This window comes from Beta vulgaris, chromosome 2 (assembly GCF_026745355.1).
Source record: "Beta vulgaris subsp. vulgaris cultivar EL10 chromosome 2, EL10.2, whole genome shotgun sequence".
NCBI classification, from domain to species: domain Eukaryota; kingdom Viridiplantae; phylum Streptophyta; class Magnoliopsida; order Caryophyllales; family Amaranthaceae; genus Beta; species Beta vulgaris.
The window spans coordinates 52,790,409-52,812,024 of record NC_079203.1 but is presented as its reverse complement, the minus strand read 5'-3'; the positions used below and the strand labels follow the sequence as shown (position 1 = coordinate 52,812,024).

The window sequence follows — 21,616 nt, the reverse complement described above, 5'->3', positions numbered from 1 at the left end:
AGTACTTTATTAATATTCAATTATTATAATTTTTACTAATATGTAATGGAAGATATTTAACGTAGAATAAGTGCATTGGCAAACGTGCAAAGTCAAAGTAGGAAAGATAAAAAAAATACAGAGGGAGTATTCATCTAGGTTATCTTTTTTTGCGTTGAGAAATACTTCTTCATTTTTATGCAAGTAGAGAAGTACTTACTTGAAGAAATATAATTGTTCGAAAATTTACAATATGAATTACCTAATAAGTCAATTCTTTATAAGATAAGTCAGGAAAAGTCAAGCTCATATAAGGATATGTAACACTCTTCCACTACTGTAATTTCATGCAAACGTAACACAATTCATAAAACATCCGATTGAGTTAATGGTTATCATATGTAAAGAAACACCTAAGTGAAATAACGATTCTCATTTAATAATTTTCCTTAATTTTGTTCTATTGCAAAATGAATTTAATACAATATTTTTTAAAGTAGATTAAGACAACATATATGAAAGGGGTTTGAAAAATCGTCCTAATGATTGTCAATCCAAGATATTTCCTCTAAAAGTGTTTGAGGCCTGCAAAATAAGAAAGAACAACCTGTCGAGGGTGATCTCGGGAATGCTCCTCCGAGCCTCTGAAGATCAAGTTGGAATTATATTTTCTACATAGATAAATTAGAGTGAAATTGCGAGCTAAATAGTAAAAAAATATAGAAAAGATGCATGTACTTGTGCTTCGAGTTTATATTTATGGTTGTGATATGCTGACAAACTTCGACTTTAATCAAGGATAATTTCGTCAATAAAGGTATTACAGTCTTTGTTAAGTGTGATGGACTTGATTAGGATAAACCTGGTTTAAATATAGTAAATTGGTCATTTCACCTCTAGTTGGGCCAAGACTTGGATAAAATGTGATCAAAAAATCTATTTTTTAAAAATATAAATTGATTTCATATTTACATACAATGGCAATAGTGAGATATTTTTTTTAACTTGAATGAATGGCAATATGATGGTTTATGCTAAACTTTTGTTTTATTATAATTTTGTGTCTCTTATGCATGATACAATGAAGGATATTCTATAGCTCATTCGGATAATTGGAGGATTAATAAACGGAGCTATAGGGATATAGAAGAACAATCAATAATAAATGTATTAAACATATCACGTGTGCGACACACTCAAGTGTATACTATAAGTATACACCATTCAGTAGCTACATATGAGATGCGATAAAATTACAACATAATCTACATCAAATTCATGAAACGAATATTTAACTAATCAATTTTTTTCATAAACATACAAAAAATAAACCTGAAACAAGTAAAAATCAACACATAAAGAAGATGTTACAATAAACTATAGTACACTTATTCTCGCGATTACTATAGAAAACACACAAATGTTCAAACTCTCTCTCATTTATCCAGTACTCCTCCGAAAGTAAGATGTCATAATTTATTGTATGAATTCAAGGATGTTTGTTTAACTCCGGCTTAGCCTTCTCCCTGGAATAAGAACTACCTTATGAAAAATCCGCCTTTTTATCTATTAAGAGTCCGTAATTATTGAAAAGTCCGTGATTTAAAAAGTGTAACATGTAAGAAAGACGGAGAAGGTATAAAAAAATATCTCCAAATCTCCCAATTATCCTTCCTTCCTCCTTTTCAACAATCTTTATTTTCTCCATAAAGAATCTAAGAACCACACTGCACTAAAGTAAGAGTAATTACTAATTAATACAGTAACTATTTTTTTTGTCAACCACACAAAAACGTGACAGCAAGTTGTCAACAAACAACGCAAGTCGCACCCCTTTTCCCCCGACAATATTACGACGCCGTATCACCTCAAATCGTACACAAACGTCGTCGTATTACCCACTTAAGTAGGTCATCATCTTACTTTCAACCTCCTATAAATTATTCATTTCCGCTGCATTTTCTCTTTCGCCTTTCTCCAACAATTTTCCCCCAATTTAATTTCAGCTCTTCGGAGAATTTTCCAGGTATTTTTCTTCTTCCTTTAATTCCGTAATTTAACGTAATTTTTTCTACTAATTTTAGCTCTAATTTCCCGAAATTTCAGCTCATCAATTTTAATTTTTCCAGATCTAGGTTATCAAATATCATAAAATTTCCTGATTATTTTTCTTAGATCTAGCTGAAAATTTTCCAGAATTTAATTTAATTACTTCAAATCATGAAATTATTCATCATCACCATCATTTCAACAACATATGAGTTATCAATTTGGTGTTTGAGATCTGAGAGATTAATTAATCGTTTGAATTTCCTTTTTTTGTAGGCGTTACTTTTTTTTCTGTGGAAAATAATTAAAAAAGATATAAAAAAAGATGAATCGTTGGGAGATTCAACAAAACGCCATGGCGGTAGGTTGTGAAGAGATGAGGGGCCCAGTTACAGTTCCATTATCGGATCGTAAAGGTCCGCTTCTTGTTTGCCCGAAACCTCGACGAATCGGGTTTTTAGCTGGTAATCTTACCATGTCTCTTAGATGGCAAAGAAGGTAATTTCATCCTTTTATTTTTTGTTATTTTTTTAATATTTTTAACGGTTGTTTTAGGTTTTTGTCTGAAGAGTTGATTAATTTTGGGAATTTTTGATTTTTGTTACAGTTGCCAGCAATCTGAGATTTGTGATTCAAAGGCAGGGGCTGAACTTCTCGATATGATTCTTTCGAAGGTAGATTTTTGTACTTGATTTTTTTTTTTTTTTTTTTTTTGGTTTTATGTATTTAATTTTGAAAGTTTTGTATTATGTGATTTGTTGTTATGTTTTGTGTTTTATGTTCTGTTTGGATTTATATATAAAGTTTACAAGTTTGAGATTTAATAAATCATATGTTTAGTTGATTTTTTTTGCAAGTAGTGCTTGATTTTCATTCTGAGTATTCCGAAATATATGGTGGTTTTCATTTTAAAGCATATGTTTAGTTCATAGTTTTTCTTTTTGGAACTTACTCTCTCCTTGCTTGATTTCAATTTTGGGTGTTCAAAATATAGTAGTTCGTCTGTTTTGAAATAAATGAAACGCTTCTATCAAAAAGCTTTCACAACTGTTTCATTTATTTCGTGATTAGAGAGAAGTGTTTTATTTATTTTAGAGCCGAGGAAGTAAATAAGTTTGTTTTGGGGTTGATGAAGTTGTAGTTGAGTTGTTTCACTTTTTACCATGGTAGACCTTTGGTTATTACCCTTTGGTTATTACAGTTTACGATATTGTTATATGCCTGGAGTTAAAAGCTTGTGTAATTTGATGGATAAGTCTTAGTGGAATTGAATTATGCACTAGAAATCAGTTTATAGTTGTGTTTTAGTGAATATTTTGTTTTGATTATTTGCTCATGATGAACTTGTGTGTTTTTGTGGTTGCAGGAAGGTCATAGTGAAGGAAAACCATTAGCAAGAGAGATTGCATCTTCACCCCCATTTTTTAGTGGATCACCACCAAGTAGAGTTTCTAACCCATTAGTCCAGGATGTTCAGTTCGGGGATGAAAAATTATCCCCGTTGTCAACTTTACAACTCGCGTCTCCTTCAACTTCTGCATCGCCTTCACCATCACCATCGGCTATGAAATCCGGTGGTGCTAGGATGAAGTTCGGTCTCAAGTCACCCACGGTTAGAGTAGAAGGTTTTGATTGCCTTGGCAGGGATCGCCAGAATTCGGGCATCACTGCTGTGGCTTAAAGAAGCTGGACAAAAATTCATTTGGATAACTGTATATATACAAAACCCTAATGAAGCGGCCATTGCTGAATCAATCGCTGCAAATTTCGTCGAGAAAAGTTGGATTTTGATGAAAAGAAGTATTTTTTGTTGTGTAGAAAATTGCTGGAGAGAATATCTTGCCGTTGTATATAGGATGTGGTTCTCTGTTAGAATACCAAAGGAGATTTACCTAGAGGTCTGATCTCTTTTCTTTTTTGTACTATATGAGAGGATTGTAAGAGGAATTTCAAATTTGTATAGAGAGCCATTTAAGTGGGTCTGACCTTGTAACTTATGGTGTAAATATATGCATTATGCCCATTTGCTATTATATCGGATTAATGCTCTTTCTTTGTCCTAAGATCTTGGTTGGAGTAATCTAGTAAATATGCAATAATTTCTCATCAAGAGGTAGTTTGTTCTTTTCGGCAGAAGTATTGTCCAAAGCTGAACTGAATTGAAAATAAGTTGAGGTTGGGGAGAACAGACCTGTAAAGAATTAAGAGGTGACAAATTTTTAGAGGAGGTATTAATTTTTTTAGAGGTATTAGTATATGTGGAGAATGATATCAAATGGCAAGTTGCCAGTCTTCTAAGGAATTAAAAGATGATTTTTTTTCTACATCAGCGACAACAATTGCCGTATTCGTATTCAAATTCTTAATTCTTAATGCACGATTTGAACCATTAATATCATCAGATACGCTTTGATATAGTCAACAAGTTTAGTTGAAATGAGATTTACAAATTCTTTAGGTTATTATTACCAATCAAATTATCAAAAGTAGATATTTTTGTCTATTTTGAAGGATTTGATTTTTCTCTCTTGATGTGGGTAAATGTCCAAGCTTTAAATTTTAATGATGGACTTAGTGAAGAAGGCAACAAAATGGAAACGTCATGGCTGCTTCCAAGAATTCAATCATATCATATATGCTTATTTTCAAGAATCAATCTAATTTAAGAATTAGTTGTTTTAGTCTTTAGATTAGATTAAAGTTTATCATTGGGTATTCTGTCAATGTCATGACATTTACATAATTTTCTTCTGGGTTGAACAATACCATAAAGTCATACTATTGTTAATTTGTTATATAAATCATCTCTATCTTTGATAGGTTTGTTTTCATACTGTACAGTATTTTTGAACATTATTCTTGGCGTTTTTTCTTACATATTTTAAAAAAGTGGTCATGTTTGCTTGGTCAAAGTTTGATAATGTAGTACGAGGACAATAAGATACAGCTAAGAATGTTAGGTGTTAAAATTTGCAAGCTTAATGCTTTGCATGTTCTTATAAGATTTGGAGCTAGCTTTTTCATCATTGTTTGCTGGTGAGAAAGAGACATCCTTTACTTTCACAATTTGACATAGCAACACTTTACCCCCCTTTCTTTTTCCACAAATTTGAACTAATAGTTAGTAGCAGCATCACAGAGGGAACATGTCTTAAAAATTATTGATGCGAGACTTTGTATACACAATTTTTTATATGTGGGTGTGGCCGGCGTGGTTACTAGTGGTGGGCATGGGCCGGTCCAGTACGAGCCCGGCCCGTTGTCCGCTACGTGGGCCACGGGCCTGTCATGGTCAAGAAAATTTTATTTCCGGCCCGCACCGGCACGAGCCCGCGTGGGTCGGCTCGCGGGCCGAACGCTCCTTTCCTTTGTTTCTAAACCCTGAAAATGTCAAAAATACAACTTAAAACACGGGCCGGCCCGCGGGAAGCACCAGCCCGACCAGTGGACAATTTTTAAAATTTCAAGCCTGACCCGCCGTTTACTCAAGCCCGCGGGCCGAGCCCGTGAACAGGCCCGACCCGGCCCATGCCCACCTCTAGTGCCTACCTGCGGGTTTCATTCCGTCAGCTTATTTACAAAAGGTCATATTTTACTCTTTTTTCGTCATATTTGAACTTTTTGACTCGGTGTTGTAAAACTGTCGATACGTCTTTGCCATTTGTTGTTCTCCAACATAGGATCTACTATCTTACTATTCATTTATAGTCGTCAAATATCATACTTCCGCCGTTTTAACATGTTACACTTTTTATTTTAGGAAGTTTTAAACGAGATGTTACACTTTTATTTTGAGTAATAACTTTTCTCTATCTCTCTCCTATCACATGTTCACATGAGACTCTTTTGTTTTCTTTCTCTCTATCTCTCTCCTCTCCAAAAATTGTCTGGAAGTCCGTGATTTGAAAAGTGTAACATTTAAAAAAAACGGAGGAAATATAAAGATGTACTTCAACCTCCCATATTTCATGAATCAAGATCTTTCCATCCCACATTTTTGTATATGATTTGTGTTCACCATTACAACAGGGTAACTCCAAGATGATGCAAAAAATCAACATGTTCAGACCAGAAATGTTGCCACTGCCTCACACTCCAAGTGATAGTGATTTTACAAAGGGAAACCTTATGATGAGTTACCAAACCAAACAAAATAGTAATACTCCTACTATAATTGTCAAAAAGAGTGAACAATCACCTTGAAAATAGAGACGAGATCACAACATGATCATGCAAGGTGTTCGGCCATTGTAAGAATCTTGAGATGCTTTTTCTTGCGCAGCTCATGTGGTACTGGGCCAAAAACTCGGGTACCAACTGGCTCACCTTGCTTGTTTAGAATCACTACGGCATTATCATCAAATTTCACCTCACTTCCATCACAACGGCCCCGTTGCATAGCAGCTCGCACAACAACAGCGCGCACAACATCCCCTTTCTTCACTTTTCCTCCAGGGCGAGCTTCCTTCACAGAAGCCACTATAGTATCTCCCAACCTTGCTCCTTTCCTTCCCTTAAGAGCTTGTATGCACATTACCTGCTTAGCTCCAGAGTTATCAACCACAGTCAGCTTTGTCCTCATCTGTATGAAAGTCCTTTGCTGCTGCAACACCGGGAAACATTTCATGTCATTGACATGGAAGTTACATGATCCGTTTTCCTCATTTGACATCACTACTGTTTTGTCTGTCAGGATGACAGAAAGTAACCATGAAAAGCATATGAAGAATCAAAACTTAGAGACAAGGCTTGAGAATCATTCTAATTTTCATTGTTTTATATTGTACTTTTGTATAGGAAAGATGAACGACACCCAACCCAGACCGGCTGATTCTGACCCCTCACGAATCCCTTGGTCCACCATTTAGGGTGTCAGACCCTTGTGGAGTCCAGGGAAATAAAGGGTAAAGTAATCCCACCCTCAAAGTGCCTTTAGTTGGGGTTGGATCACTAAACTTTCAAGTGAGGAGATACAAACCTTACTAATAGACTAAGACTATTTGGTGGCTTGGCGCATCATTTCAGTAATCAGAAAAATTAGTTAAAACTTCAATTGAAATTGCAAGGACAATAAAATTAAGCAGAGGAGATAAGTGATAACAGACCTGGGTATAGAGATGGTTGTTTGTGATCTCACATGTAGATCTCAGTAAACCAGAGCCTCCACCATTGGCAAGACCACCGAGTAGTGATCGCCCCCCTTGCACACATATTGCAAGAAGCAAACCAAGTCAACCTCAGAACAAGAACTTAAAAGTAGGAGCTCATTATTTTGTGTGAAAACATAAGCATCTAGGTCCCGGTCAGCTTCATCTAGTATAGCCACAGACCGGTGCGTTTTTCAAATAGCAGAATACTGGAAGAGCCGGAGGGTCACAGTTACAGCATGGTCAGTAGGCTAAGTGAAATAATGTCGGAAGTCTTGGTCTAGTGAATTCAGCAGGAATACAGCAGACCAACAATAACGTGACCATACTCCTCCCAAAAGAAACCAGCAAAATACCAATATCATTTGCACACAAAACACTCCTCCACTTTGTTTCTAAACCTTAGAAATTACCATTCGATGGAGGTGATCACATCATGATCTACTAAAAAGCTTTAAGTACCCTTGAAGTCATTACTAATGATCGGAGAGCTCTCAAGGTCAATTCTGATGGTAACAATGACAGGCAGTCAGGCACAATAAATAAATAGACATGCATGGTTATGTGCTGTCTTTATTTTAAAATGTGGATACTGCTCTAAGACACAAATTGTCCTCGAATCCAAGGTGCAATGCATGAAGCAGAGCCCCGAGTTCTCCAAGAAGCTCATAAATCAGTTTGACAACATAGTTTTCACTAAGAAGCACAAAATTTGCTACTATTGGCACATTAGAGTTCGTGCAATTAGAATCAACAAATCAATGGGTTGGCATTTCCTGGATCCAACAAGGAAAAGGACATATGAATAGAAAAGACTTAGTCATGCGTGATGTTTTGACCCACTTAGTTACACATCTTACCCCACGAGGCATAGAGATCAGGGATTCCAGGAGAAGCATGACTGGACATCTGCCAGCATGGTTTCGAAATCAAAACTAAGAGTGCCGTATAACATTATCAGGGGGCACAAGAAAGCCTCACAACGCCTAGCTCTAAAAAAAATCCATTATGTATACACTCATCATACAGCCAAGGCATCCTAAAATAGACTCACAACATAGCCAGTGAAAACAATTTAAATCATACAAGACTTTTTTCTGGTTCATAATTGTTTAAACGCAAATTTGAGCAAAATAAGGTGTCCTTAATCCTTAGTCCTTACCTTGAAAACCTATCACCTAGGTTACTATAATATTAAAGGACATATTAGATATTACACATTGCCGACATGAATTCTACAGTACTCCCTTGATTCAAAGCATGAACATGTTATCTCTCCTACTCTACCTTCTGCACTGATACTGTCTCTTCCATTCTCATTCAATACCCGGCCCCAGTTCTATTTCTTTATCTACACAGGGTGGGAGGGGAGAAGGTGTTGAATGGTGAGTGGTGACCCGTTAGACATATGGATCATCCTTGGATCCAGTAAGAAAATAAAGGTCTGTTCTAAGCTCAATGATTAGCGCGAAAGAGAAGGAAAATAAACAGTTGTTCGCTAATGCAACCAGCATCCTAACTGCAAATCAGAGGCATCTATCGGGTTTTTAATTTGTTACATCTCATCCAACCCCCCCTCCCCCCAATAAAATGACAAAGCAGTAACATCTGGATGTCCAAAATAAAAATGCAAGTCTACATGATTATAAGCATGTACCACGAGATAACTTCGATGCCAGAGAAGCTGCCATCGTCCTTTTCGATATTTTTCTGTCCATTAAAAAGGAAAACAAAGGCACAAACATGAGAAAATCCTATGAATGTGGTGTAGAAAACAAACAATCTCATAAGTAATATGTACAACAACAAAGAAGGAATTTACAAACAGTTTCTAACAGTTCACAAACGTTTTGGGTCATCAGACAACGTATTTACAAACATTTTCTTGAACTTTTTGAGTCACAAAACATTTCATGAAGTTCACCATCAACAATGCTAACAAATCCCAGTATCAAAACAATAAACAACTAATACAAAATCTGAATTTTACCAGTGCAAAAAAATAAAAATCACTTCCGAATTCTTACTCAAATATATCTAAAAGCTACAATTTTGCAATGCAATTTGGAAATACATGAATAACATTGATTGATTGAGTAATATTTACCAATCAAAACCCTAAAAGAAAGAAACTTTGATATTGAAATGAACCCATAAAAGGCTTAATATCATGAAAATGGAAAATATACAAACTTTTAAGATAACAAGATAACCTGAAACAATGGCAAAATCCCTAATGGTGAGAATAGAATACCAATTCATTCACTAACAAGTAAAAATTAACTAACAAAACCATTCCCAAAATTACAATTTACTAATAATTCATTCAATAACAATTAAAATTCACTGAAAATCAAAGCTTATACATCGAATTTCCAACTAAACCATCAAGACATCAAATAAAAGGAAGAAAAAGAAAGTACCTTTCTTCTGTAAACAACACTAACTCTGCACAACTGCGATTTGTAGTGAAGAGAGACTAGGAGAGAGAAAATTAGGGTTTGCCTTTGGTTAACATTTTCAGAGTTTCTCTTTCTTTAATTTTTTTTTTGAAAAAATCAGGGTTTTTCTGGGTTTTTATTTTTCTTTTATTTTTAAACTTTGCAACAGTGTGTATTTACAATTTTGTCCCTTGTTTCATAACCTTCTCCTTACTTGAGAAAGTTCATTTTTTTGTCATCAGACTAGTGGTTTGGCCGCGCGCTACGCGCGCGCATGGCTAGTAGTAGCCAAATTGACATCAATGCAGGTCAAATGGCCTATAATTTCTTGTTATTATAAGAATTATCAATTTTTGTCACGAGAAGCACATTATTTTTTCTTGTGGTAACTTCATTTTTTATCTAATACTCCCTCAAAATATCGTAATGGTAACGATTAAATGAAGTTTATGTATCTAGTAGAGAGCAAATATTATAATACTAAAATATAACTTAGTAAATGAAAGGTATATTTAATAGAATTCTACTATCTTCTACATCATGATCGGGCAATAATTTTTGGTTCATAATCATTCAAGTCATTTTAAATTGACTTCGCCTGCGATCCCCCACGAGAGAAGCTTGTTCAAATGCCAAAAGCAATGGCCTAACATCGAGGTCTGGGAAACTGCTCCTCCTTCAATGTCCTTACAGTCCATTTACGGGGGGCATCGGGCATACGCTCTACGAGCTAGAACCTGCTGTCCACTGTTGTCGGACAAAAGTGTCTCGCTCTCAGTGCTTTGGGTCGGATTTTATGATATTACATATATCTCAAAAAACAAAATAAAATTTCAACACTAAGAGCTTCTAAAATAACCAAACACGAGACCAATGATACAGGAGCAATATCTGTGGTATTTCAGGTAGTGAATCTAGTACGGTGATTCGACGTCATGATGAGATAATAATTTACGTTACATAAGAAATTTCCAACAACAATTTTCATGAATTGTTTGCATTGGACATGAATGCTAGAGATTTTAATAGACTTTTATGAGCAATTTAAAATCAATCTTTAAGAAACATAATTTTCGTAAAATCATATATACTTGTGTTAGACAACATAAGAAACTAACGACAAGATATCATTTGTCAACCATTACTGTTTTGTTTTTTTTCGTTTTCGTCGCCTTTTCAGTCTTTCTTCCATCGGGATTTTGAGTTTTAGGCCCTCTTCGTCGCCCCCTTCGTTTGTCCTCGGTTTTCGGCTCTTTCAGTTGTCGCTGCTCCCCTTCGTTTTCCGGTCGTAGTGTTTCGTCCTGGGAGTTCTTCACTTCAAGGTTTCCCTGTTCCAGTTGTGGTACCACCATCTCCACCGCCCCACCGTTACAGTTTGGGCTTCCCCCCCCCCCCACAAGTGTTGTGTTAGGTAAAATTAGTTTCGTTGTAGGGCATCCCCTCCCCCTTTCCCCCCTTAGTATTGTGTAGGCAGTGAGTCTAGTTGCAGGGCTTCCCCTCCCCCTCCCCTCCTTAGTGTTTCTCACGGTGGTTGGTTTCCCCTCCCCCTTAGTGTTGTGTGTGTCGGTTGTTTCCTCGCGGTGGTGGTGCATGTAGCCCCCTTCCCCTAGTGTTTCTCTGGCTCTTAGGAGTGCGTCCTCTTTACCCACGTCAAGTTTTAGTTAACTGCTTCCGTTGTCGAGGTTTTTTGGTTAGATTAGTATGGTGTTGTTGCTTACTATGGTGGTGGTATTTGTTACATCAATCTGTCTCTGTAGTTGGATAGGGTTTGCGTGGCAAGCGATTACATGTTTGGGGTTTGTTTTATCCAATTTTAATAATCGGACGTTTATTTGAAATCTAACCTTGGTTATATTTCATTCTCGCTTGGTAATGATTTCATTTATCATTGCCTTGACAAATCGAAATCTGAAGGCGACCCCCCAATTTATCAATTGGGGTTACAGCGCGTCAACTTATTTGAGCTTCTCCTTAAAGGAGAAGCCTGCAATACCTCTTCAAACGGGTATTAAGTCACACAAGCATGTGGCTCTTTCCACAAACTCGACCATCGAATTCCAGGTGACAGAAGGTCACTGGCATTAGTCTTGTTGCGAGTTCATAATCTCGCTGGTGCCTAGTTACCTCGCTCGTGAAATCAGCTCTCTCCTCCTACTCTTTTTATCCGGATTCTGACGCTTGTCATCCATCAGAAGAAGCATCCTCCACCAGATCGAGCAGCTATATTTTAGTTTTTGTTATTTATGTTTATGCAGTTGTTGTGTAAGAGCGAGTTCAGCTCAATTTAGTTTTTTCTGTTCATTTGGTTGTTTTTAGCGTTAGGATTTACTTTTGTTTTTCATTAATGCACAATTCCTTCGATGTCAAAAAAAAAAGAAAAAAAGAAAAAAAAAAGCAATTTATTCAAAGGTAACAACTTTGATTTAGAACTTGTTGTTAACTTGTAGCTTTCTCGCGTGCCTTTGAAGTGTTTTTGAAATGGAGCTATAAGTGATGGTTAGGCATAGCACTAATATCTCAACACCCTTCAAGTTCAAATAAAATGAAGAAATATCATGTAGAAAGGAGGCACTGTGAAGCCAGCAGAAGAAATTAAAGCTATATTAACCCTTTAAAACACCACCAATGATAAGTCAAGAATTTCTCTTGATATATCCCAGATTTTCAATACTATAGAAGAGATCAATGCCTTGTAACTTGTAAGTGAAATATGAGGGTAACTTAAGGATAACTAACTTGTAAGTGAAATATGAGGGTAACTTCAGAAGCCAAACAATTTCAAGTAAATGTTGGAATGCTTTAGAAGCTAAGGTAACTAACTTGATCTTTGAAAGGGTGGTTATATAATTGAGCCTTTTTTAACCTAAAATTAGTAGAGATTCACTCAATCAATTATAATTTTAAACCTGCAATTTACCTCATGTCACCTTCTTCTCAATTTGGTTGTAATGTCACCTTCTTCTCAATTTTTTGTAGAGAGAAAAAAATTTAAACTAAAGTCGAGGGATAATTTATAATTCGATTATATTGTGAGAAAGGGGAGAATAGCTTGATATGCAAAATTTGGTGAAGGAAGCAGAAAAATAGAGGGAGGAAAAGGAAAACCTAACTCAAACAAAACCAAATATCCTGGCTTCTAAAAAATGTGACGTCCTAGTTAAATCAAGTATGGAGGTGTAAGATTGTAGTTGTAAAATCTGCAGTTTCTTTGACATGTTTGTTAAAGGAACGGGTACGTCAGGGATCCACCTCTAAATTTCACTCAAACCAATCAGACATATGTTGTGATATTCGTAGTCGATTAGGTTATATTGATGTTTAAAACTATTCTCTAAACGGAGAACTCCTTAGATACTCTACATTTAAACCACCCAGCAGTTATAAAGTTAACTATCTCGTCATTACCTTGAGTGGACATCAGCAATTTGACTTAGGCCTTATTATTTTGAGCTTATTTTCAATTCAATTCAGTTTCTCTATACAATTCCAGAATTCCAGTTTTTCTCTAATCTATTCAATTCATTTCAGTTCAATTTAATTCAATCCAAATGAACAAAGCCTTAGTGTATAACCCAAGTGGTCATATGTAAATTAAATTCGTAGAAAAGATAAATCGATGACCCACGTAATACCAACACTTTACACTTAAGTAACAATATCTTTTTTACTTATCAATAAAAAGAAGTAACTATAATGTTTACTTCCCAATCACTAACAATTAACTCTGAAAATTTTTAAAAAGAGAGGCCTTTATAAAATGAGTACAGTAACAAACATAAAAGAGCTTTGAAGAAGCACTTGTAGACTGATGAGTGAATCATAAATTCAAATACTATAAACAAGGGATGAAGAAAGGTTTCTGCAAATAAAGATCTCTTTCTTCTTCTAGGAACCAAAAAATATAATTACAAAGAAAAGGCACTGCAAGGCAATGATATACTCAACTTTCCCTTCCTTCTTAAGAACCTGAACCCTGAGATTTTGTTAGGACTCATCACTATCTTCCCTTCCTTTTCTACTCTCTACTTTCTCATGGCAGCTGTCATTTGGGCGTTCAAGACTTTTTGATATTCTACTCTTTTAGACCCATCCTGAGAGAGAGAATGAAATACAACAAAACATGTGATCAAAGACTAAATAAAAATGCTCATACGTGCAATGTACTAACACATCTTTTTCAAAGAATTTATAATACAACAATGGCTATAAAAGTGCCATAATGATACTCCTGCTGTAAGTAAAATTCTTTATGCTAAGAACATATATTCTAGGTGTAAAACATATTTGATTAGCTAAGTTTCTTGTTATGAGATATGTACATATATCTTTAATCCATTTTATTCCCGCTTGTGTAATAGAGTTTCTCCCTCCCTCCCTCTTCCCCTCCCCTCTCCCCCTCCCCCTCCCCCTCCCCCTCCCCCCTCTCTCTCCCTCTCTCTCTCTCCCTCTCTCTATAAAACATATTCATCATTTGAACTTCCGAAGCCATGAAAAAGAGGTTGTTCTTTTACATAGCATTAAATCTGCAAATCACGCCTTGGCCCCAAATTATGATGCGTCTTCACAGCTATCAGTATAAGTACGTCTATAAGTTCCATTTTTTCATCAAATAAAATGAAATGGAAAGGAAAGAAAAGCTAAGGCTCCTCTTTTTTCATGCACTGGTGGAAGTACCAAAAGTTTACAAGCTCCCTACAATTCTATACAGGTATAATCTCTCATCCTCGCACTTACGCTCGCTTTTATCTATCTCTCTCCATTGTTAAACTTCCTGTAGGATTCACAGGAAACGACAGTAGCAGAAAGAAACAGAGGAATGTATGAGCTAGGTTCAAGACCTCCAAATTGTGAACGCAAATGTGATGGTTGCACCCCCTTGTGTAGCCACCCAAGTACCAACAGTCCTGGAAAATTAGGCATACTATATGCTAATTATGAGCCTATAAGCTGGAAATGCAAATGAGCATGTCATTCTATATTCCTTAGCTTATACTATATTTTTTGTTACTCTAGATAGATAAAATTATATGCTCAGTCAATGTTTCTTTTTTCTGTGTTCTGCCTCAAAAGTTCAATTAGCTTTGTACAAATCAGATAATTCAATTTGAGACCTCAAGCAAATCAATGTAATGTATTAATACTCTATTTTAAATCCGTTCTCAAGTTTACCGAATGTTATGAATCAAAGAATACATAAATGGTGATCACATCACTACTACGTAATCCGTACCTGTACTCACAATTCTTTCGATCCTTTGTTTTTGTATGGTTTAGAATGTCAATCAATAAGAAATTGGCTCATTACAGAGACACATAACATAACCCATTATATAACAAGCTTGTCCAAGGGAAAAAAATTCCAAAACAGAAAATTAAAATAATAAAAAAAAAGCGAGTTTGAAAAATAAATCAAAGTAAATTAACTAAGTAAAACTCTAGAAATCGATTAGAGGAAAGAAAAGAGAATTTACCAACTTTCTAATTGCTAACTTTCTGTCAAACCAAATTACTATAGCCATAAATCAATACAACACTTCAGATCCAAAAATTCCTAAAAGAAACGAAATCATAAACTCATGTGAAGGTGGAAGCTAGAGAAGGAATGAAATAGAGAAAGTGGAAGTCGTAAGTAATGGGTTACCCCTTACCCGTCCAAGGTAGTGTTGACGGATCTAATGAATGTGGTGTGGCTTCAAAAGGAGTTTGATTCTCTTTAGCTGGTCCATTAACAACGGTTGAAGGCAGTGATGAAACATTCTTACATCATCCGCAAGCACCCGTTTGAAGTTCTCCCAACCAAGTATATCTGAAAACTCGCTAAATCATGAACAAATAAATAAAAACATGGTAAAAAAAATTACATTAAATTACAACATTTCAGATCTCAATTTCCTTCACAAGATCAAACACACAAGAAAAGGAAGTCAGTACCCTAATTCAGAAATCGCATTTGTAGAACAGTCGTAGCCCAGAATTCGCAAAAAAAGTATCAAAAACTAAAATATATCAAAAACGTGGTCCATTCCTTCAATTCAAATTATATTAAAGACTTTAAAAAGTAAAAATGCAAAAATCAAAAAGAAAAATCAAGAACCCTAACTGTAGATATGACAAACGCAATAACCAAATTAGCATCAATAAAAAAGCCAAAGCAAAACAGATGGCTACAATTCAGATTGAAGAATAGAGCGAGACTAATTACTTTGAGTTATCTGATGATGCGCTCCTATCGCCCTGTAGCCAACCAGCACACATCCATTTTGCAGTTTGCAGCAAGTTAGTATCAGAATCAAGTGATAGCAAAAGGGAAAATCTGAAGGAGTGAGTTGTGACATATCATATACCTGGATATGTAATGAAAGATAACACTTTCTCGTTTCCTCCAGCTGGGACAACTCGTTACTGACAGCAATGAACTTATTAAGTGCATCTGGGGAACCAATCACATGAAGAAACCTGCACGTGCACAAGTTATTTAAACAAATCCCTCAGTAATGGGTGAGAGAAAAAAAAACAATTCCATAGATCAAGACCTCATTAACGTGGCTTTTGTGAACCATCCATTGTCACCAGTGGGATTGGGTAACTCTAATTTGAAGTTATCACAGGATCCTTTAACGATTTGATCCTTTATGTAGGGTACATGTTCCAAGAGCTGCTCAAGAGGACCATCCCCAACCATTTCCTCTTTCTCCTCACTACATATGCATGCACCATATCTGAAATGAAAGAAATGATTTTTTAATATTCAGATACTTTTAGTTAGAGCTTACATTTACAACATGGAAAACCCTTTGCAACAAACATCTTAAATTGGACGAGCCATAAAAGCTAAACAGTAAGTAGATGATGACATACATAATTGTATATTCTACTTCATGATTATGATAATTTATATCAAATACATAATGAAAAAGTCAATCATCTGACCCGGAATTTCAGATGTGCCAGTCAACATCGGATCAAAAAGATAATTTTAAAAAAAAGCACCAAAATATATCAAGTTAATGGCATCACACTTAAGAGTGAAGAAATGGCCTGAAGAAACAGTAGAAAATATCCTCCTTGTTCACCATTGAAGCAGATGACAAGATCTAGATGTATGAATAAAACTCATGACTCATGAGCACACTTTGTACCATCAAACTCACAACATACACTATTCAAATTGAAGATCGCTTTCGCAGTTCGAAAACCTTGCATCAGAACTTTTAGCTTGCAGATTGCTAAGATTCAATTAGAATTTGCTTGTACACTTGCCCCCAATTCAGATTAAGATTCATAAGAATAGAAAGATGTCACTTGAAAAAAGAACAGGGTCAATTGCGTTGCCGACACATAAAGCATTCTTCTGAATGCAACAACAGATTTTTCCATATTTAGAAATCAAACCAAAGACAAACATTTGATTGACAGTTTGAATTGGTCTAGATCATAAAGCTTGAAGAAGACCCAAAAGAATTACTATTCTAAAACTCAGTGAACCCACTACACAGAATCTTGAACCATATCATTACAACCCCAAAAAACAAATACTGAAATGAAAAACACTAATTAAACGAACCCAATTAAGCATATGCAAAAGCTTTAAAACAACTAAACAAACAATTAACATAAGAAGTGAGGGTAGAAAATCTGACCTGTTTTCTGGCAAAATTTGAAATGTAACATAATCTAGTAATGCATCAGCTGCAATTTCAGACTCGATTTTTAAATGATTCACCAAAACTTCAGATTTCAACACCTCCAAACCTGAAATGGGTATCAAGTAATCAGCCAGTTATTCTCTAAAAGTTTGTTTTTTTTCACACAACACTCCAAAATTTGTAATAACAGCAGCTCAAAGATGAACTTCAAAGAACCTAATTTAAGATCAATTAAAACCCAGATCTAGCAAAACACAAATACCCAGAAAGGAAATGCTGCTAATAATTCAAAATCAAAGCAGGGTATTTTTTTCTTTGCTAGCTTAGATAATGATTCAAAACACCCTATATCATACATGTAGGTACCAGGGATTCCAATATTAATAACAAGGGAAAAGCAACTTCACCAGCAACTGGCAGCCTCCAGAATATAGAATCTCACTGAATTCTTTTCTTTGCTAGCTTAGAGAACGAACACTATAGAACTGGATGCAAGAATGTGCACATCTAAATGAGATGTCATAACTCAATAAAGCATAAATCATACTAAAAAGAAAAAAAAAATGAGCACAACTGACAATTCTAAGAAACCCATAACCATTAAAGGGTAACTCATTTTCATCTTCTTTAAGTAATATTTCCTCTCAATGGATGCATTGCACTGTATCTCTACAACTCTTCCTTCCTTAGTTAATCCTATTCGCTTTAGCCATCTCTTCATGACCATTCTCGAGACGGTGATGGGTGTGGATAGATAAAGTTAGGAAAGGTGGAACTTGTGAATGAGCATGAACTATAAAAACCAATTTGGGTCTATACAGGTCCTAAGCTTCCAGTATGCTCTACAAACTTAAGAGAATTCAGACAAAAGACAAACTATGTGTGTCCAATGCTATAACTGGATGAGGAGACAATAAAAATTGTTATCTAAAACAGAACAATGGTCCAGTAAGAAGACAAGAAATACAAAAAGCTCTCCTACAATTCCAACACAGAAAACATCCTTAAGAAGGAGGTTTAATCAATAAATCCAACCACAATCCTAAATATTCAGATATGATTTTAAAGTGAAAGGCAGACAGTTAACGAAACTGTCCTTGTTCGTATTACAAAGTACATAAACTGCATTGATCTTCTTGTTAGAAACATGCATAAAATATGATACAACTTGTATGAACACGAGAAGGGAAAGGCATACTACATTGAACCATCTTGGAACCTCCCCCAGTGAGATTCTTACAAGGTTGTTTATGTCCTTTGAAAACACATTCTAGCAAGCAGATCGGAATATCACACAGCTTACACAAGTCACAAAGCCAAAGGATAGATCTTTACCTGTTGCTCTAAATAGCCTTGGTGCACCAAATTTAGTCGTAAAAATAAAAGAATGGTTTGTTCCCTGTTGCATATATCATTAAGTTCAACATAAGCAAAGTCTAGCATATAGCATGGTTAAAAAAAGTAATAGTGATGAAATCAACTCACTTGGTATTTCCGCTTTGGACAAGGTTTAAGAGGACAATCAAGGAGCCCACCAAATACAGCACCCTTTCTATCTCCGACAATCTGGAAGATTAACAACATTTTACATCAGTCATTGACTAACAATTTGGTATAATGTACCTCCAAGAAAGCTACTTATGTCAGCCGTTACCAATAAGGCAGGACCAGAAATATCAGCACTTCTCCGTATCAGAGTGCGAAGTGAAATACCATGTTTTAAAGTACTGCCCTTCAGTTGAAAGAGACAAGATGAAACTACGAGATGAAGTTAGGAAACCATTCACAATTGATGAAAAGCATTATGGAAAATAGTAGAAAAGGCGATTACCTATAAAGCAATACCCATTGACAACCTTTCACGATATTAGGAAGGGAAGCCTGAAGAAACTCATATAATTCCACATTAATTAATGAAGAATCATCAGTCAAATTAGGCATAAGCTTCCAAGGGCTGTGAGGCTCAAATGCATCCTCAAACATCTCTGGTGAATATAAGCACAAAGCAGAGAGATCTACATGAATACGAAGAAAGCAAGGAAAAATTACATGGTGAACAAATAAGAATACTTTAAAAAAAAAAAAAGACAAGCGAATTTTAACAGGAAACGTCTTTCAACTAAAGAAAGGATGGCCATGGCTTTCAACTAAAGAAAGGATAACCACGGCTTTCAACTAAAGAAAGGATAACCACGGCTTTCAATTAAATAAGTTTTTGCCAGATGTATAGTGAATATAAGCACAAAGCAACAACAAATTATATAAGACCATTACCTAGGATTAACTGATAATATCTAATCCTTTAAAACACACATAATAGGTAGAAATCAAATTAAATGATAGGTAGTCGTTTTAGTCTTTCCAACATCAAATTAAATGATATTAAATGGAAGGAGCAATGGGGTAAAATAACACTAAAGCAAAGCATTTTTTCAACTGGATATATTAAGGTTTTAATGTACTGGGAACACTATAGACAAGTTGTGCTTCCTCATAAGACTTTGGTATTGTTTTAGCAGTTTCTTACAGCACAAACTCACCTTTTTTAGGAAAAATTAAATGACCTGGCATCCACCCTACTATTTCAGTTTTAAGAGTCTTAAACAAAGGAAAACGGCAAAAACAAAGGATTTAAAAAATATCGATCAAGCCACAATACGTAAGAGTATTATAAAATAGAGAAAGATGAAATGCACCCTTACTACGCGCACAAGTATATATGACCTGGCACAAGTATTATAAAATAGAGAAAGATGAAATGCACCCTTACAAAAAGTGGCAAAAAGTTCTTTGCTTATTGGTTAAGACCAAGCTTCTATATACATTAGTTCTCAGCTGACTTCTCCAATCCTACTGTATATAAGCAAAAGGCTAAAAACATGAGTGGTCCAATAACATGCAAAAAGATCAGGTAATCGAGAGTGATACTCAACTTGGTGATCAAATATATCAATATTAGAGTGCTACAGTTTTCCATTTAGGGATTTGTAAGTTGTAGATAGGCCTATTCTTGCTAATTACTCCCCCCCCCCCTCTTCCCCAACTGCTTCTTAGGTTAAGACATTCAGCTCCACATCTCTTGGAAGGTCCATAAACTTGATCAATCAACAAGATAAACTCTGAAAAAGGTTGTTTGTTCATAGCAGATAAAAGAATCACTTGTTAGGATGGAAGTAAAAAGAACCTATCTCTTCATCAGCAGAAGAAAGCATATCATGTCTTGAAAGCTTGCTAGATATGAGTCCAGCTTCTGCCAAACCTGGGACACAGGATTTCTTCCTGTTCTATTATATGGTACATTTAAACCCAATAAATCAAATCTTGTATAAAAATAACTTACCTTGGATGAATGTGAAGTCAGGATCCTCAGGTGTGATATCATCAAATGCGAGTTCAGTAACATTTTCTATGAACATAGCCGGATAGACCTTCAAGATCAAGTTTCTCGAAAAAGGAGAACCACGTATCATGTATGCACATAAAAGAAAAATGGTAAGCAATTGAAAAATCAACGCATAATTTCATACCGTGAAAGAGCACTACTTGCAGAAATCGGCTCATTGCATATATGCATAAATAACATAATAGACCCCCTTATATAACAAGCTTGTTCGAGGAAGAAAAAAAATCATAAAATAGAATTTTCTATAAAAAAAAACGAATTTGAAAAATAAATCAAAGGGAAATTAACATAAATAAAACTCTAAAAATCGATTAGAGGAAAGGAAAGAGAATTTACCAACTTTCTGTCAAAAGAAATTACCCTAGCCATCTCCTCCAATTGCTAGCAACTTTCTGTAAAAAAAAATTACATTAAAAAGTTACAAGATCAAACACGCAAGAAAAGGAAATCAAGACCCTAACTCAAAAATGGCAATTTGTAGAAGAACCCTAACCCAGAAATGGCAATTAATTGTATCAAAAACTTAAATCTATCAAATCGTAGTCCACTCTTCATTTCAAATTAGATTAAAGACTTTTAAAAGAAAAAAAATACAAGAATCGAAAAGGAAAATCAAGAATACAAACTGAATATATGACAAACACAAAGAAAAAATCCAAAGAAAAACACGATATACACGTTAAATTGAAAAAGAGAGCGAGAATCACCTTTAATTTTTTTTTATTAGGAGAGAATCACCTTTGATGGCGCTCCATAACTCCATCGCAATGGCAAAAAGAAAAGAGAAAGAGGAGAGAGAGAGACAGCAGAAGAGAGGAGAGAGGAGAGAGGAGAGAGGAGAGTGAAGAGAGACGTGAAGAAGAAACGTGAAGAAGAGGAGAGAAAGGAAGGAATGTGCGGTTGAGATGGAAGGAAAGATGGAGGGCTGAGATTTGCCAAGGCTTAGGAATA

General features: G+C 35.4%; 3 protein-coding genes across 17 annotated transcripts; 1 reads left to right on the top strand and 2 right to left on the bottom strand.

Moving 5' to 3' along the window:
• The first annotated feature begins 1,880 nt into the window (after positions 1-1,880).
• LOC104906018 (uncharacterized) lies at positions 1,881-4,061 on the top strand. The gene is made up of 4 exons (XM_010694703.4): positions 1,881-2,005; positions 2,305-2,526; positions 2,636-2,702; positions 3,395-4,061. The coding sequence occupies exons 2-4, from the start codon at positions 2,354-2,356 to the stop codon at positions 3,707-3,709; spliced, it is 555 nt and encodes a 184-aa protein (XP_010693005.2). The 5' UTR covers positions 1,881-2,005; positions 2,305-2,353; the 3' UTR covers positions 3,710-4,061.
• A 1,931-nt stretch (positions 4,062-5,992) lies between these two features.
• On the bottom strand, positions 5,993-9,754 carry LOC104906037 (50S ribosomal protein HLP, mitochondrial). 2 transcript variants are annotated; one of them, XM_010694737.4, is made up of 4 exons: positions 9,599-9,754; positions 8,833-8,885; positions 7,134-7,228; positions 5,993-6,631 (listed from the first exon to the last, which is right to left on the bottom strand). In XM_010694737.4, the coding sequence occupies exons 2-4, from the start codon at positions 8,864-8,866 to the stop codon at positions 6,257-6,259; spliced, it is 504 nt and encodes a 167-aa protein (XP_010693039.1). In that variant the 5' UTR covers positions 8,867-8,885; positions 9,599-9,754; the 3' UTR covers positions 5,993-6,256. The 2 variants fall into 2 exon arrangements, with proteins under 2 accessions (XP_010693039.1, XP_010693048.1); XM_010694746.4 differs by having other exon boundaries at positions 5,993-6,628.
• A 3,593-nt stretch (positions 9,755-13,347) lies between these two features.
• On the bottom strand, positions 13,348-21,514 carry LOC104908164 (uncharacterized). 14 transcript variants are annotated; one of them, XR_008968327.1, is made up of 14 exons: positions 21,373-21,470; positions 20,603-21,057; positions 20,447-20,521; positions 19,119-19,277; positions 18,917-19,020; positions 18,748-18,828; positions 18,598-18,661; positions 17,257-17,368; positions 16,150-16,335; positions 15,962-16,072; positions 15,819-15,857; positions 15,265-15,433; positions 15,088-15,167; positions 13,348-13,707 (listed from the first exon to the last, which is right to left on the bottom strand). XR_008968327.1 is itself a non-coding variant. In XM_057392783.1 (14 exons), the coding sequence occupies exons 2-13, from the start codon at positions 21,032-21,034 to the stop codon at positions 15,289-15,291; spliced, it is 1,197 nt and encodes a 398-aa protein (XP_057248766.1). In that variant the 5' UTR covers positions 21,035-21,057; positions 21,373-21,514; the 3' UTR covers positions 13,348-13,707; positions 15,265-15,288. The 14 variants fall into 14 exon arrangements, 10 of the variants coding, with proteins under 10 accessions (XP_057248766.1, XP_057248770.1, XP_057248765.1 ...); XR_008968329.1 differs by having other exon boundaries at positions 15,265-15,422; XM_057392783.1 differs by lacking the exon at positions 15,088-15,167 and having other exon boundaries at positions 20,603-20,690; positions 21,002-21,057; positions 21,373-21,514.
• Between the last annotated feature and the right edge of the window lie 102 nt (positions 21,515-21,616).